Genomic DNA, 27,915 nt, shown 5'->3' with positions numbered 1-27,915 from the left:
CTTCTGCACTAAATGTTAGCAAATTCTTGATGTTTCTCACTTTCCTGGTTTCTTCTGCCACTGTAGCTTCATAAGCTGTGCTATTTATATCCCATTCTACTTAACAGAGTTCTGTCTTCTTGAGGCGGTGCAGGAAGGAGAGTAGGAGAGTGAGTGGGGGACTTGTTTCTTGGTGGTAAGCTCTATAAAGGAGCAGTTGTTTAAATCTAGAAAGCACGTAAAGGACAGTTGCCTCCCTTAGGACATCCTTAAACTGTATTCTGTTGTGAAGGGCACTTCTCCCAGAGACTCGCTTAAAGCTGTGTGGCTTCTGTAATTATGTGTGTATTATGATTGCTCTCTCCCTTCCGGATAAACCTTTTTTGTTAGCTGGCCTTTATAACATCTCATAAGCATGTAAGCTCTGAATTCTCCTGTAGTTATTTTCTTTGAGATGCCTGACCTTTTTTAATGTGACATTAAGGAGGAAGGGGATGATCTCATTTGGGGTGGATGGAGACTTGGTCAGACTAAGAGAGACTGCAAATGATTAGGAACTGATAGAATCTGAATTGCTTAAGACCCATTTTAGTATTCTGTCCTTTGAGTTAACCTTTCCACAGAGAAGACTTTGCAAAGGTAGTTCTCCAGGAAAGCAGAGAGCTTTAGGGCTGTGGATACAAAGGTTTAAATACTTTCAGCCAGTGTACAGTACATGAGAAGAGGAGGAGGGCAGAAACATGTGCCTTCTGTATCAAACTTGAGAGGAAGAAGTATATGCACTCTGTCTTCAGATTCCAAAAACTTAGGCGTCTCGTTTGTTAGGCTGTCCCTTCTGATTTAGTACTTTTGTTTTTCCTTGTTAGTACAGAGTTGATGGCCAGTAATGAGTTTTAGTTTTAAGACAGCATAGACCCATAATTCTGGTTCATGTGGCTGTAAATGTTTGACTTTTCAAATGAAAAGGTGGAATTTTGTGAGGAAGATAATATTTAGCACAGTTACACAGAGCAAGGAGTAAAACATCTTAAGGTATGTTTTCCTAAAATGGAAGCTGTGCAAGAGGAAATGTTTTAAAAATATCTTTTGCGCGTTTTACTCCACTCTATCAGCATGTTGTAGGGGTGTGTAGAGGAAGCCTGTTCATGAGCTAAAACCAGAAGTGTGTTCAGGTGCAGAGGGGCTTGGTTGTGGTTGAGGCACCCTAAGCAGGGGCCTTGAAAGGATGTGTGCATAGCTGAGTCGTCATTAGTTATCCAAAGAAGGGCTATAGGGACTTCCCTGGTGGCACAGTGGTTAAGAATCCGCCTGCCAATGCTGGAGACCCGGGTTCGAGCCCTGGTCAGGGAAGCTCCCACATGCTGCGGAGCAACTAAGCCAGGGTGCCACCACTACTGAGCCTGCGTTCTAGAGCCTGCGAGCCACAATTACTGAGCCCGCGTGCCATGACTACTGAAGCCCACGTGCCTAGAGCCCGTGCTCCACAACAAGAGAAGCCACTGTAATGAGAAGCCTGCGCACCACCAGGCTTAAAATAAATAAATAAATAAGTAAATTTATTTTTTTTAAAAAAAGGGCTGTAGCTCTAAGTCTGTAGGATCATGGGAAACCACTCGCATCCAGTGGTTCTCACGCTTTTTTACTCTTCAGATCACTTTAAGCAGAGACTCCTGTCATTAAAAAAAAAACAACTTCCTTGGGGACAGGGCACTGGATATCATTTTATTTTTTTATTAATTTATTTTTGGCTGCATTGGGTCTTCATTGCTGCACATGGGCTTTCTCTAGTTGCAGTGAGCAGGGGCTACTCTTTGTTGTGGTGCACGGGCTTCTCATTGCAGTGGCTTCTCTTGTTGTGGAGCACTGGCTCTAGGCACACGGGCTTCAGTAGTTGTGGCACGTGGGCTCTAGAGTGCAGGCTCAGTAGTTGTGGTGCACGGGCTTAGTTGCTCAGCGGCATGTGGGATCTTCCCAGACCAGGGCTTGAACCTGTGTCCCCTGCATTGGCAGGTGGATTTTTAACCACTGCGCCACCAGGGAGGTCCCTGGATATCATTTTAAAGGTAATAGGAACCTCTTAAAATTTGGAAGTAAGTGACATAACCTGATCGGTGCTTTAGGAAAATGATCTAGTGGCAGAATGGAGGGTTGGAGGGCAGGTAGAACTGAAAATAGGAAGCTTAGATAATAAGCTAGTACAGTGGACCCTAGTCTCACCTTTTATCCTCATGGAATTTAGAAGACCATTACCAGTCAATAGCCACAGAGTGATGGTTACAGAATCAGATGAGATAGTGTTAAAGGAATGTATGTTGTTAAGTTGTAAATACGAGGTTTGTAATTGTAGTGGTGATATCATTCTGTTCCCTTCGTAGGAAGTGTTTGCTGTTCTCTCTCTTACTCCAGGCTTACGAACACTGGTGCAGAAGCTGGACCATCTAGATTCTCCTTTGGGCTCTGAGACTGTGTGTAAGCTTGGGAAAATCATTTCTTGGTTTTCCTCATCAGAAAAACGTGGTCCAATTCATCTCCAAAATTATTCCACACTTACAGCTTCTAAGTTCTTAATAGTATTTATTTTTGGGGGAAGAACAAGGATAATAGATGGCTATAAACAAAATGATTATTTTAAATAATTCCAGTCGCAGACAGCAGTCAGCTGTGTAAATCCCACTGGTATCCTTTTATTATCCTTTTATCTATGTGTTGTTAATTTTAAGGAGGAGAAAGTGAGATAGGCTGTAAGTTAAAAAAAAAAAAGAGTCCACTCTTCTGTGATATTTAAATATTTATTTACGTTTAAAAATAATTTTCATGGCACCAATGATTTTATGCTAACTACATACTGCATATGTAGAAAAAAGTACATTGCTTTGAAGGAAAATGTAACTTAGAATTTTTGGCACACAAAAGGTTAACAACTATATATTTTTTTAATGAAACTAAGAAATTCACATTTGCAGGTAGTTTACCTTCTACTGCTTAAAGATGCAGTACACTATTCTTTAGTAAGAGTTTTATTTCCTCTGATAGATGAAGCTGTGGAAACCACTGCTTTTTCTACAATGAGATCAAAACTAATTTTGAGAGAAAATAGGAGACATAGTGGAACACAGTAAAATCAGGTTAAAAACTTGAACAATCTTTAATGATGGGGAGATACCAAAAAAGACTAGTCACCAGCAAAGGAAGTTTGTTATTCAAGCACTATTTGAAAAGCAAATTGAAGGAAACTTTTCTATCTGTATTTTGTGGGATAAGCCCTGGAAAAAAATAACCCACAAGTCTCTGTTCAGAGAGCAAAATCCAGCTGTAGGAAGTGGTATGGACTATTGTACTGTTAGAACTCTAGACACAAGTGCGTACCAGGATATGGAATACTGCATCTGTCTTTAATGTGAATATGAAAGGTCAGAGTCGAGGCTATCACTCACTGCATAGAAACACCATATTCTACAGACTGAGGTAGGAACACTACACTAAAAGGTAATCTGCTCTGTTGCATAAGACAGTAGATATCCAGGTTAAAACCAGCCCCCTATTTCCTGACAGCCTGTTCTTCTCTGAGTCTACTTTTTACTCCAATCCTGTGCTAATAAAGCCTTTCCTGTGTAGATGACAAGTGGCAGTGGCTAGTTGGTTCTAAGCGATCCCTGATCTTTACTAGGATCTCCCTCTGTTTTTGTCTTGTTACTTTGAAATTAGATGTTTGTAATTCTGCCCAAATTGTTGCTGGTATGGAAATGATCAGACAGGCCCTCCTCCATGCTTAGATTCTGGCTGCGTTTTAGCATTCCAGCGCTTGATCTTGCTCATCTTGGCATCAGACATCTCTTTGCTGGTTGGTTGTTCGAGCACCCTTTAAACAAGCAACCCCAGTGCCTCTACTGGGAAATGATCCCGGATCTTTAACACATGTCAGGAATTGGAGCAGAGCTGACCCTCTTTCTGCTTACACACTGGTAAGGAGCAGTTTTATTGTCTAGATCGGGGTTGGCAAATTATAGCCTGTGGGCTAAATTCAGCTCACTGTCTGTTTTTATAAATAAAAATGTTATTGGAACACAGCTTTGCTCCTTTGTTTATGTATTACCTATGGCTGTTTTGTGCTAAGATGGCAGAGTTGCGTAGTTGCCAAAGAGTATGGCCCACAAAACCTAAATAAAAAAATATTTACTATCTATCTGGCACTTTACAGAAGAAAAGTTTGCCGACCCCTGGTCTAGATAAAAGGGCAATTAAAATTTCGAAACACAGCACCACCCCCAACCTTAAAAAAGGAAAAACTCCGTTTATTCCATGGCTATTATAGTCTATATGTGGACATGGTTCTGCCGTTTCAGAGGACAAACTAGGGGAAAGCAGATCTACACGTGACTCATTTTCTTCTGCATTTGGGGCTGCCCAGCATCATAGGGTGTCAGTAGCTGCTCCACTGTTAATGTGGGTCCCAGGAATATGTCCACTGACTGTCCTTACATAAGTCCTCAGGCCCCAGATGACTTAGAAATCTCTCCCTGAGATGAAAACATGATCTTGTGTGTGAGTGGTTGTAAGAGTTGCAGAGCTCGGGCCTCGGACCCCACACTCACCCTCCACATGCTGCGCTTCTGCATGCTTCCACGGCTCCCCTCGGCAAGGATGGCAAGTGCTTTCCTACAACTTTCATTTTCCCAGTGCAGAGGATGACGCTAGGGGGCAGTATTTCTACATCTAAGTCTTGGTCTCTGCCACATTCACCTTCTTTTGTAGGCATCTCTTAGAACTCCTATTTAAAGAGATTCTTTTCCTGGTCCCTTCCCAGGCTGTTTGTTGATCTTGGAATTCTATTTTCTGAAGCTTTTCATTCTCAGGATCAGTTTCTTCCTTGTATCGTTTAAGTGCGTCAGGCTCTATTTTTCTTAATCCATAAAGTAAAAACAAAATATGAATTGATAAGAAAATAACATTTTGTTGTTAAAATATAAATTGAAATAGTCTTTTTTTGGCGGGGGGAGGGTGTTGTACAAAATAAGTACTGCTCTGTGATCTCAACAGTCTCTCAGGTACCTTAGCTCTGTTAACTACACTTAGTCCTGCATTTCTGACAGTTCTATCCCTGGCACCACTGAATTCACCTAATGCTTCTGGAGCACTATAAAAGTCTTGAGGTTCTTCAGAAAAAAACGCCACAGAAGTCTAAGTTCATTATACAAAATTCATGGTGATGCCCACTAGGATCTAGTCTAAGGGGACAGACTTACCCCACCCCTGCTGCTGCTGTAGTGGTGGTCCCTTCAGATGCCCACTCTGCTCAGATTTGAAAGAAATAAAAGGAAAAGAAAATCCAACTCAGACCGTCATAAGAAGCAACTTTCCATTTAATCATTCTACACGGATGTTTACTTTTTTTTAAAAGCTCTGTCTGGGAAGAAAACCTAGACAGTCCCCATTGTCCAGACCCCTGGCCTGCCCTGCTGAGGCTGCAGTGATGAGTACTGGAACTGAGTAGGAAAGCTCCTGCAGGATACAGAAGACAACAGCTCTCTAGTCTCCAACTAGTGTCCCATCTACTAGGTGACACTACTGCGAGAATCAGTAATAATAAAATAAATTATTTTTGATATTTTCAAAATAATACACATCATCTATGAAAAATCAAAATTCAAAACCAAAAGTTTTATCCTGCAAATTGGGAGGATGAGAAACAGAGTCGCCGAGCCTTTCTTGAAAGAACCTCTGAAGGAAATGAGTTTTCCCAGTTAGTTTAGACAAGGCATGAGCCTATCCCTTTCTTGTTCTGGGAAACGACCCTCCTAGGCTGTGGACTTTGAGTCATGAGAGGAGGACTTGGTACATGTGCCGATGGTTCCGCGATGGGTCCCATTGCTGGGAATGGGTAGCCGGGCTCCTTGGTCCACCTGGCTAGTTATTGGGAGGATTCCTGCCTTCTCAGGTGTCAGTGAGCAGGCTCACCACTGAGTGGATTTTGCAGGCAAACCATCGCCTGAGGGGACAAAAGTATTGATAGTGGAATTGTTCAAACTCGGGGGTCTGGCGGATATCGCGGAAAAAGGCAATGTCAAGGTCAGACTCAGTAAGGATGATCAGGAGGAGGAGCAAAACAAAGAGGAGTCCCATGGTCACAAGGAGCAAACGGAGGACACTTAAAACAAACTTATTCACCTGTTCCTCCTCTGGCCTGCCGTGCCCCTGACACAGGGCCCTCAGCTCTCCCCCAAGGGCCTCCATCTCTGCAGCAGTTGGGGTGCTGGCCTCAGACTCCTTCTCCTCCTCAATGCTGCAGGTGGCCCCATTGATCTGCCGGGAAAGCAGCATCAGCTCCAGGCTGTGCTCGGCCACAGGGGTGGGCAGCACACTGTCTGCAGGGCTGTAGGCCTCGTCCGCGATCACGGCGACTCGCTCATTGCTGTCTGCCCGGCTGCTTCTCACGTGAGGCAGGAAAGTGTCCCCGTGGGAGGAGGAACGCACCGGGGTGGAGTGGGCACTGTCCCGTAGGGACTCGAGGCCTGGAAAGGCAAAAGGAAAATGAGCAGGCCTTCTGTGTGCCGGCACCCACTTCGCTGTCAGGCGGAGGCAGCACCCATCCTGCTTTATCTGGTCACTAAAATCTTAGGAAGCCGCTTTGCACGCCCCACGTGACCAGCAGCAATGGCCACTGCACTCTGTTTTGATGTATCAAGAATAGGACAAGAGAAGCAGCAGGAACTAGAGTGGCATTGGTTGAAAGTTTCTTTCTTTTTGCTTATAGTTTTGGCCATATTGGTTAAAGATTCTGCCTTTCCTGCCTTTGGTGTCCTGGGCCTGGCTTTAGCCCAATTTGAAAGAGAATCGCAGACTATCCCTGACCCAACCAGAGCCGGGGTCATGGTTCAGGGAGCCGAGGGCCTTGAGAGGCAGGAATGTGGAGGAGACTGTGTTTTGCCCAGCTGGGCCTCATCAAATACAGATTCTGGAGCCGAGTGTCCTCCTAACAACCCGGCACACAGCTCCTTGAGCTCATGAGCTCATCTTTTGGATTTCTGCAGTTGCTGTCAGTCTCCTCAGCCTCCCAGTTCTAGCTGTCCTGACTCTGTGGGAGGTAAAAACCTGATCTGCTCTTCCTAAGTGCTCTCCCTCTCTTTTCACCTTAGACTGAGCCGGGTCCAGAACAAGCTGACAGCTCCCCTTGCTTTAGCTGCTCCAGAGTAGAGAGTGGTCTCTGAGACGATCTTGTTGGATCAGTGGGAAATTCTCTTACATTAGTTAGGAGAAAGGGTCTTCTGCCCCTAAAACTACTCATTATCTCTTTACTTTCTTAGATGGAACATCTCTTTCTTTCCAGGGCTCAAAGCTCTAGTAGGGAAGAACAGGAGCTGGTTATTCCCCTCAACCAAACAGCAGCCACCCAGGCCAGAGGATGTCAGAGCTCAGAGTCACCAAGTGTGGCCCGTGTCATAGTGCTCCCAAGGAAATGGCTTCTTGTTTCAAGTTCAGTGTCTGTATTTTCTACTCCTGGCCATATTGGTGGTTCTTCCAGAGTGGCTCTCCCTGCTTTTGTGGTCCACATCAAGAGAAGCTCGTCCCCTTCTGTTGCTCTGAAATCGACCCTGACTGCCCCAGATAGCTGGTTACCCAGCTAGTAAAGGTAAGACCTAACCAGGGCCGATTACATAGTTTTCTGGTTCTGGGCTGGCTTCAAAAGCCCCAAGGTCTCTTTTAAAAGGTGCCAGTAACATTTCAGAAGTAGTGTATCTCATCTTCCTTGGCTTCCTTGGTAGGTAGCCAGTTGCAGCCAGGCCGCCTGCCTGCCCAGCTTGCTGTAGCCCGTCTCGGCATACACACAGTAAAAGATTCTCCATAGGAACGAACCCTGGGTTACGAACGAGTGGCTGGCATGGGCAGGGGAGATGGCAGCCCCCTGCTATCTGCCTCTGCTCCCCACCACCTCACCATTAGTATATTAGCCACAGCTCTCAGCTCCTGCTTTCAGAAGCTGCACTGTCCTGGCTGTATTTCCTTTGTCCCTATGCTATAAAATACTTAAATTTGTATAATGTTTTAAACTTTTTAAAGCACTTCCATTTTATCTTTAAACAACTTCATGAAGTGGTGAGGGCAAGAGGTTACAGTCATGTCGTTGGTTGTTACTGGCAAAGACAAGGGTAGAATCCAAGCCTCTTTCTATTCCATGGTGCTAATGATCATGCAGTTGGATTCCGGGGAGTGGAACAACAGGCCAGGATGAATTAAGTCAACAGCCTGCACCTGCCTTAGACTTAGGTCCCAATTGCCCAAGAAACTGTTGTGAAATAAGGTGAAATTAAGAGCCTGTCCCTTGTTCCGGAGCCTTTGATGTTCCTCTGCTCTCTGTTTTCCCCAGCGTTCCTCCCTTCTTCCCCCATTTGCATGTGTGTAGCATGAGAAACACGTACCTGGGAGTGTGAAATGGGTTTCTGATAAAAGAAACCTTTCCAGGCTCTGATCTTACGTGTTGCTGGTTCAGCTCCTTTCCCAAGTACTCCTCTGGCTCCCTGTTCTCTGGAACCTCAGCCCCGTTGCACAGGGCACCTCACACCCTTTCAAGGGCTGTCCCCTCACAAGGACAGCTCTGACTGACAGATCTTCCAGTGTATGACCAGCATAGCTGCCGGAAGCCACTTAGTGCAATCATAGCCTGGCCTACAATTCAGCCCTAAGCTTACTGGGGAAGGTGAGAGGCAAAGGCTGTGACATCAGAAAGAGCAAATCAGAGGGACACCAGAAGCCACATTATAGTGAGTTGTTGGTGCTCTCAGTAAACAAGATAATGGCTACATATGTATTTCTAAGTAGAGAGCCTGACAAACAAAATTACTCAGTAAATGTTAGTCTTCTGTTCCCCCAACAGACCTCACCTGTAAAGTTAAGGTTATTCCTATACTAGGTTAGTCCTGTACAGAATTTCAGGTTTCACTAGAAACCACCACTCGCCTCAAACCTGTTATTCGGGGATGGATGGGGTGGGTGCCGCGGGTGGGATCTGGGTGAGTGGCACAGCAAAACAGAGGGTGTCTTTTTACCTTGGAGGTGCTCCAGCTGATCGCCCTGCCCAGAGGTGGCTCCCAGTGGGCGGGGGGGCACAGTGGTCAGGAGCCTACCCTGGAGCCGGGGCCCCATCCTCAGGATGCGCACACTCAGGGGCCGAAGGCAGTGATTAGTCAACCGGAGCTGAACTCGGACTCTGGTGTGAATCTTAATCAGACTCTTCCCCATGGTGGCCCAGGAAGGCAGGTACTTCTTCAGTGGAAACCAGCTGATCTCTTCATGGGAACCAGCCAGGCAGGGAAGGTACAGAGGGAAAGGATGGGAAACCAACTGATCTCACGCCATGACAGCCCTTTCGCAGTGCCTCCCATGCTGGAGAGAAAAGGTTGGCTCTGAGAGTCTCAGAGCAGACTGAGCTGCAGGGAAAGAGCAGCTCTGAGAGGCCAGCGTTATCAGGGGACTGGATTCAGTCAGAAGGACTTAGAGCTATAAAAGGTAATGCTTTCCCAGCCAGTAGCTGTTTCCCTGAGGCCCATATAAGGGCCCCAGACCTCTCAGAGGGTGAGGAACAGAGAGGGCAGGGAATAATCCCAGAGAGTAGGGGAAATCGGGACTGTCCCAGAAAATCCAGGATGTGAAGCTACAAAGAAAATGGCTTTGGGTTGGGTGGCTCTGAAGTGTGAGGCGGTGGCTCTGGGGCTGGAAATGGCCTGCGTCCCCTCCTCCACTGGGATCTGCGCTATTTGTCTGGCTGCCCCATGGGGCACAATGGATGAAAGGAACTGACATACCTGAGCGTCCTCTCTGGGTCAGGCCTGTGCTAATAACATGTGTTATCTTGGCATCCCCGAGAGCAGAGGGCAGGGCCAACCAATGCAGTCTTCTTTTTAAGGGTCTCAGTTCATTGAGATTCCATGGTTTCATTCAAACTGTAACGTTACGTTAATGTTTTCGCAGTTTTCCCCACTGTTTTTGGAGATAGCAAACAAAGCTTTCCCCTGGAAAAGGCAAATGGTTTCTGTGATATTAACTTATGTGCCGTATGGACTATAGGAAAGACAATCCCTGATGGAGCGTGAACCAATTTCAAATGTCCATAACTTCCTGGGAGTTTTGATGGTTTGTGTCCTTCCTCTGAGGTCCCCATCGCGTCCCTCTCGCCCTTCGCTGCCTGGTTGGGGTGGACAGTGAGGGCCAGCCGTGTTAAGTGCTTTAAAGGCAAAACCCCCTCTTGAGAGATGATGCAGCTGAACTCTCACCTCCTGAAATAATCCATTCTATATTTCCCCAGGCTTGATGATCCCTGCACTGATAGAGCCACTCAACTGCTAAAATCTTGTATTTTTTTTCACATCCAAACCAGATGTCCACCTTCCTCTCCTCACCCTGAATTACATTCTGCCTGTGAGTTTCATTCCTGCCAGGGCAGTTCTGAGCTTCTACCCGCGCCCTTCTGAGTCTAATGGGCCCCGAGGGCCATGACCGGGGATGAAGACTGTGCTTCTCTATAGGCACCACTGGGCATGGGGTGTAAGGAGCACGTTGGCTTGGGGAGTAGCACATGGAGGCCTGCTGTGTTATAATCTGCCAGGTGTGAAGTTCTGAGCCTAAGCTTTTGAGGCCGTGCCCTGGCCCTGGGGTGTGTGTGGGGGTCTCTGCTCTAATAGCTTTCTCAGCGGCCTCTCCCCACTGCACCCTCCCCTGGTGTTTTGTAAGCATGGGTGACAGTTTTGGATGTTGAGGAGCCTACTGCTGCTACAATGGGAGAAGACAGGTTCTGGAAGGAGGCTGAAGGCAGCCAGAGCTGGTTGGGAACTGAGGCAGCCTCACAGCTCGTCTTGGGGGAGCTTGAGGATGGTTCTCCCCACCTCTGAGTTGTTTTGCTAACCCTGCTTGGCAGCTACTCCAAATGAGTTATATCCCCACATGGATGGCCTCAGTCTTCCCTCTTCTGGGAATGCTGGTTTTACTGGACATTCTTCCATATGCTGGGGAGCAGCAATGCCTGAGGCTGCTCTCCTATGCGATACCTGCATTAGGGCCAGCTTCCCCCAGGAGGTGGCCGTTTCTCTGGGACGACAGCTGTCCCGACTTTCTGCAAGAGCCTTGGGATGAACCTGGTGGCTTCAGCCTCAGGACGGACGGGAACAAGGGCCACAGAGAGGGGAGAAAGTTATGTTTCCTCAAAAGAGGAGAAGACAGTCCACTTTCCTGAGATGCACACCCCAAAATAAGAGAGCTGGGCTCAATTCTCCCGCTCAGCCTAAGATAGGAGGGAAAACCAGGGGGCTGTGTCTGATGATGGCCAGACCTCAATAATTCCATACCTTGCATAGCGATTATACTTGGGAATTTCCAAGGCACCCTCCCCCACCACCCCCCTTTATACAGTGGGGGCAACAGGCTCATAGAGGTTAAGCAACCTGCCCAGAAAATGTGTGGCAGAGCTCCTATTTTGACCTTATCCTTGACTTCCTGACCAGCGCTCTTTGCATTGTGCTTGCTGCCTGCCCAGTAAATGCTTTCATCTCTTTAAAGTACTTGCACGTACATCAGCTTCCTCGAAACCCATGGAGTTTTACAAATGGAGCAACTAAGGTACTCACATAAATAAGGCCTTTGATGGTGGTTGCCCAGCCAGGGTTCTCAACCCCTAGACTGTTTGTAGTTTTACACCATACTCAGGTGATGCAGAGTCAGTGACACATTGTAAGATCCTAAACACAAACCAGAGGTCCTCCCAGAGCAGCAGAGCAATGTCCTTCCTAACCTAAGCAATTCTTCATTTTCATTAACAAGCAGCATTCCCACAGAAAGGGCAGAGGACCTTCCCTCCCCAGCTTCCAGGACAGGGACACGTTTGAAGCAGTACTACTGCTGTGTACTGCTGCTTGAGATCTTCTGAGGTCCTACAAAACGTTGTCTTCAGGGGACTTCCCTGTTGGCGCAGTGGTTAAGAATCCACCTGCCAATGCAGGGGACATGGGTTCGATCCCTGGTCAGGGAACTAAGATCCCACATGCTGCTAAGTAGCTAAGCCCATGCACCACAACAACTGAAGCCCACGCGCCTAGAGCCTGTGCTCCACAAGAGAAGCCACAGCAATGAGAAGCCCACGCACCGCAACGAAGAGTAGCCCCCGCTCGCCACAACTAGAGAAAGCCTGCGTGCAGCAACAAAGACCCAACGCTGCCAAAAATAAATAAATAAATTAAAAAACCCCAACAAAACAAACAAACAAACAAAATATTGTCTTTAGGAAGGAAAGCACTCAACTTTATACCTGTATCAAGCCTGTGGGGCAAGCTGGGTCAGTGACAACAGCTGGAGGGCAATCTTCCCAGAGTCTCCTAACAGTATAAACTGCCCAGAGACTGGAGAGGTATCAACCCCAGCTACTGGGTCATCTCGTTCAGTGAAAATACACAGACTTTGTCTCTCTTCCCACCTCCACCTCCTCCAGAGCGAGGGAACGGTAGATAGAGAAGGGGCATATTGGATTTCCTGAGACAATGTTAAAGAATTCAGATAGCAAGAGGACAGATTTCTACAACTGAAGTAGAAGGTGGTGGCAGCTACTGGAATGCTTCAGAACCAAGAGTTTTCATTTCTTGGTTAACTGCCTCAACCACCCTGATCCTTTAAGCTGTGGAAACTGGTTATCAGATCTGGAACACAAGGGAAAGCCTCTGATGGAAATCAGTTTCAGAACTGCATGGAACCTGGTAGCTTCCACATACAAAGTTCTCTCCCAAAGGTTTAGTCTAATACTCTCAGACCTACAAACCCCTCCTGGACCACAGCTCATCAGGGCTGGATGGGGTTACCCTTCACCTGACACCCAGCTGGTGTTCCCATTGACCAGATGAAACATTCTCCCTACCGTTGGAGAAACTTGCTGCTGTCTCTAGTGCAAATTCACTTCTTTTCAAGGTCCCTGCGAGGAACTGGTCCAGGTGACAACTTGGAGGAACCCCAGGTCATCTCCAGAGCTCATGCTCACCTTCCATGATGGAGATGTGAACAGCTCTTCTCCGGGTCCTGGGGACGCTGCTCAGCCTTGGGCCATGGGTTATGGAGGGACAGCTGCGGCTGGGGACCATCCCTGCTCTGAGGTTAAAGAAAAAAAGAACTCTGTTGACTTAGTGCACTGACAGATGTGGTCAGGACTCAAGAGTTGAGAACTGGTTACTAGAATTGCCTGAGAATTGCCTGGCTGTGTTAAGTTTTGTTTTGTTTTTAAAAATCTTTAATACCTGCTTTCTGCCTTTAGTCCCTGGATCCCAGTCAGAGACACTACTTCAAACTTGTCAACCTCCTGATATCCCAGACCCACCCGAACCTTTCTTTAGTGTGGCAATGGTGCCACTGGTCCCTGGGCAGGATTGTCAGAGAGTAGAGCCCCAGGGTATGCGGTGCTCCTAAAAATGTGCCTAAGACTGATATGCAACCTCCCCTGACTTCCCACAGAGGCTGCTGGTGGCAGGGGGCTCCGTGTGAAGGCAGGTGGTAATGCTCCCATTCCCAGAGGTCAGGCTGGTTGGCAAACCCCAGACCTCTTGGCCAATCATATTCTCCCTCAGTCTTATCAGGTTTTAGGAGATGGCCTCCTGGACATGCATGATTTACAGTTATACATAAAGCATGGATCCTGAAACTATTTCAGACCTAGTGTGACTGGCTTCCTGAATGGACTGTTGACAGAGCCAATGAAATCTTGCTGCTTGGGCATGTCCTCCAAGGTCTATGACCAATTTCAGGACTTGGGATGATGGTAGAGAATGACCCAGGAAGGTGGCTCCTGGGTCTGATGTACTGTCTGCATTAGCCCACCTTCCCTCATTCTCCATCAGGGCTCAGGGAACCAGGGTCATCCTGTTCCCATGCCTTTGGCTGAGATGGGTCTCTTCACCCTGCTGCCCTGTTTGGAAGCCATCATGGTCAGAATCTTCACAGTACTCAAACTGCTGGCTCTTTTAAGATTCTGAGATCTGAGCTGGACCTGGTTTTGGGGTAAGCCCCTGGCGCCTACCTGTGTATTTCTGGTGGCTCCCGTTTGATCTTGGCACTGGACTCCATTACTTCCTTTGCAACTCGGCCACTATAAGTAATATAAGTAAAACAAGCAGCAAGAAATGAGACAGTGTTCCAGGACTGAGCTCCTCTGTAAGATCTCAGATACTTGGGCTGAATTGGGAAGTGGCCTCTTTGGCCTACCCCTTCCCAATGTTTAGGCCACTGACTAGGGCTTGCTTGCAGGGGTAAAGAGCTCTAAGGCGTCCTGACAGCTCTCTATCTCTGCGGTCTTTGGGATCTTCCATCCGCATTTAGGAATGATTCCTCATTGTCCAGCGTGTTCCAAAAATATTGCAAAAAAAATGAAATCTTTAGATAGAAATGAAAGGAATCACTCTTACAGTTCTTATTTTGCTGCTTTTGTAAGGGCAGGAGAAGACACACATTTTAACCCCTACAGGCAAACAGCTGCAGGGAAGGAAAGAAACAGTCAAAGGGTTAGGAGACAGGAGAATCGGATGGAAACCTCACACTTCTCTGGAGGTTCCCAGTGTCTTTGTTCTCAGGATAAGGACCACTGGGCCACCCTTCTCCAGAGAAGGGTCTGAAAAAAGGTCCATAACGGTTACTTACTGTCACTATTTACCTGTATCGGAACCGGCTCCCTTTAAAGAATAAATTGCTGCTGGACACTGTGCGGACTTGGCTTGACTTCTCCAGCCTGCAGCAAGGCAAAGTCCAGTGTGAGAGATGGCCTGCAATGCCTTACAGCCTAAGGCTGTGTCCCCAGCTCCTTCCAAAGGCTACTTGAAGAAACCCTTCAGGAAGAGGCCCTTCACAGCCCTGCTTGTCTCCGACTCTCCTTTAGCACCTGAGGGCCGTGTTCACAGTCTCAGTGCTATGGACAGGCATGCTGCAACCCACTTCCACGTTAGGAGAGTGAGGGCTCCCCAAGAGTGCCTCATGGGTTCACCACGGGGACTGAGAGAATAAATGTTAGGGAAAGAGAATGCCACCTGCTGAATCTCAGCCAGGCCACTGGTTAGCAGTGTGACCCTGGGCAAATTTCTTTTCCTCTCTTAGCCTCAGTCTTCTTATCTATAAAATGATGGAGCTGGGACTGCTTGACCTCAGGAGTCCCTTCCAGTCCTAGTATTTGAGAATTCGTGTCCATGTCTGGGTAACTGTGGGTGGAGAAGAGAGTAGTGCCCTTCCTGTTCCATCTCCTTCTTCGAGAGAACCTAAAGTGTATTGTCACGTTAGAGACTCTGAGAAGTCGTGAAATGAAGAAACTAGCTGAACTTTAATAAAAGTTCCACCATTTGTTTGAACTTGGAACCATTTGCCCTCTCCCAGAAAGCCCATTAACACCACTTTCAAGGCTGTGAACAGCTGAGGTGGAGACTCTGGAAGTCACCCTTGAGTGACTGCTCTGATCCCTGTACTCCTGTCACTTAGAAAGGGAAGTTTGGGCAGAGCTGCCCAGATTGAATCTCCTAAGACCTGACCCCATCCGCAACACGCCCTGGGTGCCTGTAGTGCTAACCCAGCCGGGAACCGAACTGGTCTGAAGCCTTTGTCCTGAGTGGGCAGTGAATATTTAGGGAGTTGTCCCTATAATCCATGAACAGCAGGTGCTGGGGACACCATCCCCACCTGTCTCAGGGCTCCATGAGGCTCTGAGCCTACTTACTCTCCTGTCTGAGCACATTCTTTTTTTTTTTTTTTTTTTTTCCTGGTTTAAAATATTTAATACGTGCTAGACACGTAAAGTTATTTTTATCTGAGCACGTTCTTGAGTCTGACCGGCTCCCTTCAAAGCACTAGGCCAAAAGCAGGGCAGGGATCTGCCCGTGACAGATACTCCGAGTGAGGCCGAAGCAGCTCCTGCTAGCGACTTGGCATAAATGGGGATCTGACCCAGGCTCGAGGCTTTTAACACCTAATTAGCAGTCACGGAGAACAGTGAAAAGCGGCCTTGGTTTCCAGTGTGGATGTTGGCAATCTGTTAAGGAAAGACTCAGAAACTGAGTTTGGTCACAGGTTCAGAAGCACAATTCTGTTCCCGTGGCTCAGACGGAAAAACAAAGGAGGGCCTCCAAAATGGTGCTGAAATGTTTTCTTGGCTTTCCTTGGACAGCCAGGGACTGAATAGGAGGGAAATGTGACCACATGAAAGTCTTCCCGAGTGTCTTCTCCATGAGAAGAAAGAAGCCCACTCAGGTGAGAATTCAGGCTGCCCATTCAATTCACCCCTGATTCTGGTATCAAATGCATAGACTTTATTATACAACTCAGAAAGCCTGCCCAAGAAACAGCCTCTGGGGGCCAGCATCCCACAGCGGTCAGCAGGTAGCAGAGTCTGTTGAGTGGGGAGGAAGATGGTGCCCTCCCAGCCCAGAGCAATTCTGCTCTGGATCCTTCAGGTTACTGGAGGGAGAACTATGGCCTGTCAGGGGAGGAATATACCACACATTCTGTCTTATGTTGTTCTGATTAAGATGCAGCTTATTAAAGCATAAGTCATGGCATTCTATTTTAAAAACAAGACCAAGGGTTTTAGCGAAATACACTTCATCTGGCATCACCCCAGTTTCTCGATGGGCTATTTCTTTGCTCCCTAATGCTTTTATAACAACTTTTTTCATCAAAGAAAACTGGGCACAAAAGCCTCAATATACTTTACAAAATCATTTGGTAAGCTAAGCTCTCTCCTTTGCCCCAGAGCTGCTATCTCAGTAACAGTCAAGTCCTTGCTTCCTCCAGCTACCCCACCCCCAGCTCCTGAGCACTTGGCCTGTCACTGACAACACCTCTGTCAGTGACACGCCAGGAAGGGCTGGTATCAACCCCAGCTCAGCACCAGGCCACCCACTGGGGAGCGGGCCCCAGAGTCCCTCCAAGGCTTAGGGAGCTGCTCTGGGCTGCGCCTGTTCCTTCATGGAGCTATTGTATTCTGGGCTCTGAGTGGCTCCAAGGGGCCAGCTTTATTCAAGTCAGGCACCTATGGGCTTTCTCTGGCCCAAGCCTTCCCCTGAAAAGACCCAGAACTGCTTTGCCACTGGGGGCTGTCCAACGACATTGCAAGGTAGACGCCTTGGGCAACTCTGCTGACACACATTCCCAGACATCAGCTCTGACCCTCCAGGTGGTACAGACAGCCACCCGGAAAGGGGTCTGAGTTTTATAAGGAAGCCCAGCCTTATCTCATGTCTCCTTTGTCAGAGTTTCTCAAACTTTCCTGCCCATTGTTCCTCTAAAAGTAGCTTCTATGGCTTTGGCCCTGATAAAGGCAGTTCCCATCCCAAGTGTCCACTCACTTGTAGAAGGCTTGGTTCTCTATCCCACATTTCCAGAGGTGCTTGCAGGCTTCTGGAGTTGGAGCAAAATATGTGAGAATAATTTTCTTTTCCTACAAAAAAATCCCACATAGAAACAGCTGAGTGTGGATGGCGAAGCGAAGGGTGAAGAGGGCCAGGACACTGAGCCCTGAGCTGTCTGAAGGCTCCCCAGTGCTCTCAGGGAGAGGCTTCAGACGGGGAAGGGGCTGCCTGGCGGGAAGAGAAGCCTGCAGCACCCACAGGACAGAGCTGAGTTCAGTGCAGAAGGGCACACCTGGCAGGTCCAATCAGAGTAAGTCTCTGCTGGCACCACTTGAACCAAGTGAGCCCTCCCCAGAGAAAGTGGCACTCTCATCTGGAATTTTCTTTTCTTTTTTCTTTTTTTTTTGGTATTTATTATCTTCCTGGAATTTTCATATGGAAGCAAAAGAATCTTACTCTGTACTTCCTGGAGGTATGGAACCTCTGAGGGTCACCAGCATCCCTGAGGAAGTCCCTGTGCTCCAGGACCTACAGCCACCTCTCGTCATCTCATGTCTCCTCACCTCCAGCCTTGACCTTGGTCCCGGCTTGGCATGCACGGGGCTTAGCTCTGCCTGGATGGACCACTTTGGTTCAGCCCTGGCCATCCGGAGCCACCCCAGTGCCCCAGCCCTCCCTGAAGAGAAGGAAGCCAGCACTCACCTCTTTCTGACTTACGTACAAATAAAAAGTCTTTCCTTCAAATTTCAGCTTGGTCACCTCATTCCTAGAAGCACAAAGAGAGCGCCCGTCATCTCACTGTGGGCTGCTTGCTCACAGCTAAGTCTTGTAGATGCACAGCCCACCCCGACTGGAAGGGGCTCCAGGCACAGACACAGTTTTAGCCAAAATTAGAACTGAAACAAGACAGCAGCGCAGGGGCCTTAGAGAACAGTTGTTGAAACAGTTCAATCCACAGTTTTCTGGTCAATCACACTATCATAATAGGGTGATAGGAGGATTTCGGGCTCATCAACAGTGGCTGTAAAAGGGAAACGTTTGCATGGGAAGTGAGTCTAGGTAGAGTGGTCCTGGGCCATTTCAGGATTTGGTTCATAACACAGGTGCATTATCTGGATGGGACTGTCAAATGTAAGATGCCACAGGTAGCTGATGAGGCCAAAGTTCAAGATACAGCAAATAATGAAAAACAATGCGACCAGGTTCTGAGGGAGCTGAGTCTTTCAGGTGACTGTGCCACTGGATGGAAAATGCAGTTTAATGCAGACAAATGTCAAACGATCTCAGGGACGGGGGCAGGGCAACATACCAAAGAGAGAGAACAGATTACATGGAACAGTCATGCAGCGTACTGACCAGGAAAGGGGCTTAGGGGTTTTTGTAGAAAAATCCTTGAAGCCACCAGCCCAGTGAATGGCTGCAGTAAAAGAGGCAAACAGGATACTGGGGTACATCTACCCGCAGGACAGACACAAATCAGAAGAAGTGACATGGTTACTGTACATGGCACGGCTTAGACCTCACCTCCACATACTGCTCTCAGCCTTGGTTACATTTACAAAATGGAAAAATGACTGGGGTCTTAGGTGGATGTCCCTGAGAGCCAGAGAACTAGGCCTCAGCATCGGTCACTCCTCACTTCCCTTGCATTGGCCTGACACAGCTACCCTCTGGAGCCTGAAGGCCCTCCTACCTCACTGGGGGCAGAGTCTTTATTTTTCTACCCAACTGGGACCCCCCCAGGGAGGTCTGACCATGCATATCTGCCTCCACTTGGCTTCTTCCTCTTTGCGATTTCTAGGGAGATTTCCTCAATATCCTAGAAAGTAGCAGAAAGGTAGTGAGAACAATGTACCCAGTTTACTACTGGACAAAACTCAGGGGACAGAGGAAGGTCACCTGTTCCCTGGAAATCATGGCTGGGTCAGGATGAGAGCTCACAACTTCTGCACCAGTTCTGAGCTAGTACAAGCCACATGGGATTCCTTCCCTGTTAGATTCCCTCCCAATCAATCAATCTCTCATACACATACAGAATACAATAAATATCAATTGATTGATATATAAACAAGAACACAGATCATCCTAGGCCTTCAATAAGCAAGATAGGAAAGTAGGAAATTTTCTATTGGAAGTGTGATTAAATTTACATCTATTACTTTAAAGTTGAGGCATATGAAGAGACGTCCTGAAGAAATGGGCTGTGAGAGAAGCTATAGAAGGAAAAGGGTCTGGGACAACCTAGTGAGCAGCAGGGCTTCTGGAGGGTAAGGATACTTTAGGGACTACAGGCCCGGGTGTGTCCTACCTGTTTCTAGCTAAAATGCCCCCTACCAGCCACCTCATAAGACAGCTACCCTGGTTGGAGTGTGGCCAGGATCCGGGCCTTCTAAGGAACATCAGACGACCCAGAGGTCTCCAGATAGCACGTGCTCCTCACTGGGAGAGCAGTGGCCTGACCCTGTTCATTGTCTTTTTCTGAAAAGTATCTTGTTGGACAGAAGACCCCCAAACCCTCACCATCTTCACCGAAGGAGTGCAGTGAGTGGGCCAACTTGAGAAGGGGTAGCAAATGGGCGTGTTGGGGAGCACACCAGTTAGCCCAGTGTGGCAGGCCGCCCTGGGAAGGGGTTTTCTGGGGAATGGGGCCTGGCCGGGCATGTCTGGGGAGCAGTTTCACAAGCACTCTGGTTGATCATCATGTCAGCAAGCTTCACAAGAGCCACAAGAGTTGGAAAGGGGGTGTCTGTCCACAAGCTAACAGGGGAGCTGAAGAGGATGTCGCAGGAGAGCTGGCCTGCAGCATCCCCCACAGAAAGCTCACCAGGGAGCAGCTCTGTCCTCAGGTTCCCCACTAGCTCTTCTTGAGAAGGTGGAGGAAACAAGACAGGAGCAGGCTTCCCTGGCTGAGCTCTGCTGGGCCCAGGAAAGACACCTGTCCAAGCCCCTGAGAGGAGCTGGCCAGCTTAGACTTGGCAGTCTAAGGCCCAGGAAGGTTCAGAGATCACAGGGGCTTAGTAAAATATGCAACATGAGGCTGCAAGATGTTTGCATGGGCCAGAAAAAGGGTCTCTAGGAGAGCCAAACGTCCATCAACAAACCAGAGTCTGCTGCATCGGCTCACAGAGCCACGCAGCAGAACAGACCCCAACAGATGGGTGGAGAGGAAGCAGTTCCGAGCAGCTGTGGCTGCAGTAGTGGCTCTTGCCTGCTAGAATTGGGAGTGGGAGAGGCAGGGGAGGGAAGAAAGAGTGGGGATGTGACTCTTGGAGGCTGAGGACACCTAAGCCCTGAAGAGGGACAGGAGACAGAGCAGCATCTGCTCCTGCAGGCAGTGCCCGCCGTGGGCTTTGGTCCGAGGAGGGTGTTTTGCCAGAGCAACAGGTAACTTATATCTGCCCCAGGGGTCATTGCAAGCCCTCCTTCGTTAGGAGAGTGGGTAAGGAGTAAACATCCCTGCAGATGCTATGGTCCTCAGCGGGGGACAGTCCCAAGGACTCAGTTCTCATGGGAACTTTACTTCTCTAACATTGGCTCCAGCTCTAGACGTCTCATCCTACCCAGAAACCAACTTTCCATACCCTTTCTCTCTCTGGAGAGGCTGTTGGCTCTCAGGAACACCCCTGTGAAAGCATAGGATCCCTAGAAGAGACCACTACCTTCATCAGTTACCATTACGGATGCAAGGCTTTGGAGAGGGCTCAGAACCAGAACTCGCCCAATCACAGACATAGGACATGGGAACCACAGCCCGCCCCAGTTGGTGAGGTATAAAAAGCCTGTTTTGGAAATGAAGATACTCACCATTTAATGAAGTGGACCCTCTTGTTTCCTTGCAGAACAACAAACCCAAAAGGAGTGAAGGCCAGAAATGCAGCATTTCCTGACACGTCCTGTAACACATAAAGATTTCTCATCAGGGTGATGCAGGCATAGAGGTAAAAGGGTGAGAAACACAGTTGTTCACTGGGGATACAGGGTTAATACTTGGCCGTTGGTCACAGAGGGAAGAGCCTGGCATTTGGAAGTAATAGCCAAGTTACTTACCTTTTCTGAGCCTCCGTGGCCTTAACTGTAAGTTGTAGAGTATAATACCAATCTTAGAAAGCTGTTGTGAATATCCAAAGAGAACAGCAAACCCACACATTGCTGGTGGGATTGTAAAATGGTGCAGTCACTTTGGAAAGCAGTTTGGAAGTTCTTCAAATTGTTAAACGTAGAGTTATCATATGACCCAGCAATTCCACTCCTAGGTATGTACCCAAGAGAATTGAAAACTATGTTCACACAGAAACTTGTGCGTGAATGTTCATAGCAGGATTATTCATACCGGCAGCAAAGTGGAAATAATCCAAATGTCCATCAGCTGATAAGTGAATAAACAAAATGTGGTACATCCACACAATGGAATATTATTCAGCAGTAAAAAGGAATGAAGTACTGATACCTGTAACAACACAAATGAACCTTGAAAACATTATGCTAAGTGAAAGAAGCCAGTTACAAGAGATCACATGTTGTATGCTTGCATTTATATGAAATATCCAGAACAGGCAAATCCACAGAGACAAAAAGTTGCCAGGGGCTGTGGGGAAGAGGATATAGGGAGTGACAGCTAATAGGTACAGGGTTTCTTTTTGAAGGTGATGAAAATGTTCTAAAATTAAATAGTGGTGATTGTTTCACAAGTTTCACAATTCTGTTAATGGACTAAAAACCATTGAATTGCACACTTTGAAAAGGATGGATTTTTTTGATGTGTGAATTGTATTTCAAGAAAGCTGTTCTGTGTGAGTGAGAGAGAGAATAGCAGTTATCATTATCATGATGGCCTGACACACTGGGCTCCCTCAGGAAAGTTTAGCTGAAGAAAATATAAGAAGCAACTGGCCAAGTGGAACAGCTATCGCCAGCCCTGTGGTGCCTGAACCAACAAAGAGGCCTCCTGGTCACCTGTCACTATCAGTTGGTAAACACAAGGCTTGAGGTTCTACTGGGCAAAGAGGGGAGAAGGTGCAGAAGCTGTAGGTCCTGGTTCCATCATGTGGGAAATGAGCTCCAGGAGGCTTCCTTCCTGATAGCGGCCACAGGTGAGAATCTGCTCTGTCAGGGTGTGTGTTCAGGTGGCCAGAAAATTATGCCAGGCTGCTGATCGAATGGGCATGCAGGCCAGTTGTCTGGGCCACAGCTCAGATAGTGCCATGGGGTCGGGGCCAGGTCCCTGGTGTGATGGGTGCAAGTGCGGGCCGTGGCTGTCAGGCTCTCCTAGTCTCTCCCGCCTTCAAGCTTTGCCTCCCTGGCACAGATCTTCAGTCTAATCAGTCCTAAGAACAGTGGGGCCTCTGCAGGGCCTCATGAGCCTTGCCTCAAGGAAAAGTGCAGTTTTGCCTTAAAGCTATCTCTTAGAGTCAGGGTTGCAGGTGTGAGCATCTGGGCCCAGGGAATAAACTAAATATATATTTTGCAAACATTTGAATGAATGCATAGTTGTTATTGTCCTTTCCTCAGGGTCTGTCGTGACCCCAACACTTGGCTGCAAGCACAGTGTCATTCAACCCATGGGCACAGCAAAATGCTGTTTAAAAATAACCTGAATGGAGATACTTTGAAGCCACGGGGCTGGGCTTCCCCCTGCCTGTCATCAGGGCTTGGCGGTGGGTGCTAACAGCTGAGCGCCAGTGCTGCACACAAACACTGTCCCTGCCAGGGGGCACCGGCACTAACTGGGCAGGCTGGCCTCGGGGGGGGGGGGCGGTGGGTGCTAACAGCTGAGCGCCAGCGCTGCACACAAACACTGTCCCTGCCAGGGGGCACCGGCACTAACTGGGCAGGCTGGCCTCGGGGTGGGGGGTGGTGGGTGAGGGAAGGTTCTGCACGCCGGGTTGGAGGGTGGGCACCGGGAGGCCTTCAGCTCAGTGTGCAGGCAGGACCCGAGGAAGGCCTACAACTGTGGGTTTAGACAGAGACTCGAGGGTGGAGGCCTTACCTTATTTGTACTCAGAGAACAGGCCTGCAGGAGACGTTTATCAGGAGAATGTGTGAGGCAGTGAGGGGGGCCAGAGGGGACCAGTGTGGCTGCCGGGGGGAGAAGCCCACACGTGAGCACAACGAGGGGAGGGCACAGTGGGGCAGAGGGGGGACGGTGTCTTCTGCTGCTCGCTGAAGGACAGGCCCAGGAGGAAGAACAGGCGGAAGGATGGAAAGGAAGGGCAGGGCCTGCAGAGGCTTGTGGTTGGATTGTGGATGGTAGAGGAGGGACGGGAAGCAGCGAAGTGGGCAGGGAAGGCCTCCTTTCAGCTCTCGCACTCCAGGCCCCTGTGGGCAACGGTAGAAGAGCACCTGCGCCAGAACCACGGGCGCCGGGTCAGTCGGCCCAGGTCCTGGCTCTGCACTCACCGCCCGTGTGACCTCAGCCAGGTCCCTTCGTTGCCCTGTGTTTCAGGCTCCTCGCTGTCAAGTCAGGGTTGATGATATCATCTGCCTCTTAGGCTGTGCTCAGTAAGCACCCAATACATGCTAATGGTTGTGTTGTTGTTAATAATATTGTAGCTGCTACTGATTAGCTGAGTTTATTGAACTCAATACAGAATCTCTTTTAGAAAAGCCTAACATTTTACTATTTTTCCTGATGTTGATGGATTTAAATTTTGCTACTTAGGAAAAGAGGGTGTGGGAAGTTGAGGTAGAAAGGGAGAAGTTACTCATTGTTAGGGACCATGGAGAAGGGGGATGTGGGTGATACATTTGGGATCCGGGGGAAAAGAGAAGTGGGCAGGAGGGGAAGGATGTCTGTGGGAGTCATCGCGGTGACAGGCCTGTCTCTGTCCAGAGCAAAGGGAAGGGCAGGTCCTCCCACGAACTGGGTGGTGCTGGCCATCTGCACCGCCCGGACACCACAGGGCCGGCCTCCAAGTGAAGGCGGGTATTGGAGTTAGAGGGGAACAGTCTCTCCTGACCAGACTGGCTGATTTGGAACAGGGAACAAACTGGGAATAAATCCCTATTAGACGCCAATAAGTATTACTTATTATTCCAATAAGTAATAATAGCACCTTGTGCAATCCCAATCCATCCTCCCATTTGAAGAGAGCAATTATCCAAACTGCTTCCAATGCAATAGTTACAGATGAAGCTGCAAGGCCCTGGCATGTGGGCATCCACAGTGCGGGCAGCTGGGATGTTTGCTACTCGTCTCTGGCACATGAGGCATGGGATTGGAATTACAGCAAGAAACCTCACTTCTGGACCAGCATCAGGACCACCCTGGTGGTCCAGTGGTTGGGATTCCACGCTTGCTTTCACTGCTGAGGGCTCAGGTTCAATCCCTGGCTGGGAACTAGGATCCCCCAAGCTGCACAGCGCGGCCAAAAAAAAAAGAGAGCATGGACCAGCATGAAAACACAAACAGGCAGCCACAAGTTTCCCAGTTTCTTTCATCTAACAAGCCATTCTCCTTGTGAGCCTGCCCTTTGGATTTGTATGTGGAAGGACAAGTTATGTGACAAAAAGAGAAGGAAATGAGGACAAGGAGAGAAGTGACACAGATGGCAGTAAGCTGTTCCTCAGCTCTTCCAACTTATCAGGCTGGATTCTGTCTTTCCTCCCTGTCCCCTACCCGTCCCAATGCAATCAGCACCCACAGGACTGAGCCATTAATTATCTGGGAGGTGGAATAAAAACTCAGGTCTTGACAACCCCACAACAGATATCGCCAGGCCCACTCTACATCAGGTAACAGTCAAAAGACTTTAGTTTGCTTCTGTGGTTGTGAGGTGACACATCTATTTTCAGTTTTTCATCCTTGTGGAAGGAGCTTCAGCCTTGGCTTAGGAACCCAACTGTGCTTCTTATTTGCTCTGTAACCTACTTGCTTCTCTGGACCCCAGTTTCCTCATCTGTAAGATGAGGACAATAATACATACTCCAAGAAATACTATCGATACTTCCGTCCGATTTTAGGGAGATGGCCTAAATGATGTACTGCCAGGACAAGGCCACTGTGTTCTTCTTGGGGAGGGGATGGATTTGTACAGTCATTCATGTTCATATGGAACCCACCATCAACCCTGACCTGCATCAATACATCATCATCAAATGTTCACCCTAACATGATCACTCTGTCTAGAAAAGGATTTTTGGAAATCATAGTACTGACTGGTTCTTGGAAATAGGGACATCTGGCCATCTTTGCCCAGATCTACCTCCGGATACAATGAAGTAGGCTTCTGTCTGCTGCTCCCCAGAGGACATCCTGGATGTGACTGAGTCAGGACCACAGCATTCTTGGTTGTTATGCCTCTCAAAGTCAGCCATCCCCTCTCCGAAGCACGACTGAAACTAATTCAGTCTGGGTGGATGAAGCCTCTATTATTCTTAAAAAACCTGAGAGAAGAAGATTCCATATGCTCTTCCAGACAGTGGTGCCCATTCCTGAAAGAGCTCATAGCTGGGGACCTTCACATCCAATCAATCATGAAAACCACCCAGTTTGGGCTTCCCTGGTGGCGCAGTGGTTGAGAATCTGCCTGCCAATGCAGGGGACACGGGTTCGAACCCTGGTCTGGGAAAATCCCACATGCCGCGGAGCAACTAAGCCCGTGCGCCACAACTACTGAGCCTGCGCGTCTGGAGCCTGTGCTCCGCAACAAGAGAGGCCGCGATAGCAAGAGGCCCGCGCACCGCGATGAAGAGTGGCGCCCGCTTGCCGCAACTAGAGAAAGCCCTCGCACAGAAACGAAGACCCAACACAGCCAAAAATAAATAAATAAATAAATAAATAAAAAAAAAAAAAAAAAAAAAAAAACACCCAGTTTCAATACACTTAGACACAGCCACAAGAAACCAGAGAGGAAATGAGGAGGAGGAGGCAGGCACCCTGGAAGAGGCTTGGCGTCAACCCATGACAGCTCAGAAATGGAAATCTTGGCAGAAACTTGCCACTTAAGTGGCTTTAGTTCTTCATTTTGGCAGTAAACCTAACACTCTCCCTGCAGTGTAGCCAGGAGGGGCCCACCTGAGGCTGAGGGCAAGTCATCACTGATCCTTCTTGTTCGGCTTCTCTGAGGTCAAGGGCAACGTGTCAAGATGGGGAGTGGGTTTATTTAGAGAGGAGCTTTGGTAGCTGGATTCTGAAAGTAGTGATCCTATTTTAAGAGCAAGGGAATGACACTATCATTTTATTTGTGTGATTGATCTAGCCTAGACCCTGCTGAAATCTATTTTCTCCTGGTCTATACAAAACAGACATAAAGCCATTTGGTGAATTTACATTACATTTTTCTATGATGATTTCAGTAGTCTCAAAGGGCTTTTGTCCTCTCTTGATCAAAACTGGCAGTGAGTCCCGCTTTGTTCCTAAATAAATGCCATCTCTCCAGATGGAACACCATGAATGACAACTGAAAGAGCACAGCACTGAGACTCTACAACTTCAAGTTCGAGTCCCAGTACCGTCCTTGCCAGTAACACTGGACATGTTAGTTCCTCAGAGCTCAGTGTTCTCATCTTAAAAAGAAGACAAGAATGTCTTCTTTTTTTAAAAATAAATTTATTAATTTTACTTATTTATTTTTGGCTGCGTTGGGTCTTCGTTGCTGCGCGTGGGCTTTCTCTAGTGGCGGCGAGCAGGGGCTACTCTTCGTTGCGGCGCGCGGGCTTCTCATTGCGGTGGCTTCTCTTGTTGTGGAGCACGGGCTCTAGGCGCGCGGGCATCAGTAGTTGCAGCATGCGGGCTCAGCAGTTGTGGCTCATGGGCTCTAGAGCGCAGGCTCAGTAGTTGTGGCACACGGGCTTAGCTGCTCCATGGCATGTGGGATCTTCCCGGAGCAGGGCTCAAACCCGTGTCCCCTGCATTGGCAGGCGGATTCCTCTTTATTTTTTTTTAAACATCTTTATTGGAGTATAATTGCTTTACAATGTTGTTAGTTGCTGCTGTATAACAAAGTGAATCAGCTATATGTGTACATATGTCCCCATATCCCCTCCCTGTTGCATCTGCCTCCCACCCTCCCTATCCCACCCCTCTAGGTGGTCACAAAGCACCGAGCTGATCTCCCTGTGCTATGCGGCTGCTACCCACTAGCTATCTATTTTGCATTTGGTGGTGTATATATGTCAATGATACTCTCTCACTTCGTCCCAGCTTCCCCTTCCCCTTCCCTGTGTCCTCAAGTCCATTCTCTACGTCTGCACCTTTATTCCTGTCCTACCCCTAGGTTCTTCAGAACCTTTTTTTTAGATTCCATATATATGTGTTAGCATATGGTATTTGTTTTTCTCTTTCTGACTTACTTCACTCTGTATGACAGTCTCTAGGTCTATCCACCTCACTACAAATAAGTCAATTTCGTTTCCTTTTATGGCTGAGTAATATTCCATTGTATATATGTGCCACATCTTCTTTATGCATTCATCTGTCAATGGACACTTAGGTTGCTTCCATGTCCTGGCTATTGTAAACAGAGCTGCAATGAACATTGTGGTACATGCCTCTTTTTGAATTATGGTTTTCTCAGGGTATATGCCCAGTAGTGGGATTGCTGGGTCATATGGCAGTTCTAGCTTTAGTTTTTTAAGGAACCTCCATACTGTT

The 27,915-nt window shown here is 48.1% G+C and overlaps 1 protein-coding gene across 3 annotated transcripts in view; it reads right to left on the bottom strand.

Moving 5' to 3' along the window:
* Positions 1-4,680: 4,680 nt before the first annotated feature.
* The window catches only part of FRMD5 (FERM domain containing 5), a 344,139-nt gene continuing 320,904 nt past the window's right edge, over positions 4,681-27,915 (bottom strand). Inside the window, exons 8-15 of one of the 3 annotated variants that reach the window (XM_007195981.2) lie at positions 21,129-21,217; positions 18,027-18,090; positions 17,322-17,413; positions 14,648-14,722; positions 14,018-14,086; positions 12,989-13,095; positions 6,145-6,488; positions 4,681-4,879 (exon numbers count right to left, since the gene is read on the bottom strand). In XM_007195981.2, coding sequence (XP_007196043.1) covers positions 4,865-4,879; positions 6,145-6,488; positions 12,989-13,095; positions 14,018-14,086; positions 14,648-14,722; positions 17,322-17,413; positions 18,027-18,090; positions 21,129-21,217 — 855 coding nt within the window. In that variant the 3' untranslated portion in view covers positions 4,681-4,864. Of the gene's footprint in view, positions 4,880-5,128; positions 5,269-5,501; positions 6,489-12,988; positions 13,096-14,017; positions 14,087-14,647; positions 14,723-17,321; positions 17,414-18,026; positions 18,091-21,128; positions 21,218-27,915 lie in introns of those variants that run through there. The other 2 variants (XM_007195982.2, XM_007195980.2) reach the window with 2 other exon arrangements.

The sequence above is a fragment of the Balaenoptera acutorostrata genome, chromosome 3 (genome assembly GCF_949987535.1).
Source record: "Balaenoptera acutorostrata chromosome 3, mBalAcu1.1, whole genome shotgun sequence".
NCBI classification, from domain to species: Eukaryota; Metazoa; Chordata; class Mammalia; order Artiodactyla; family Balaenopteridae; genus Balaenoptera; species Balaenoptera acutorostrata.
This window is presented reverse-complemented; position numbering and strand designations above follow the sequence as displayed.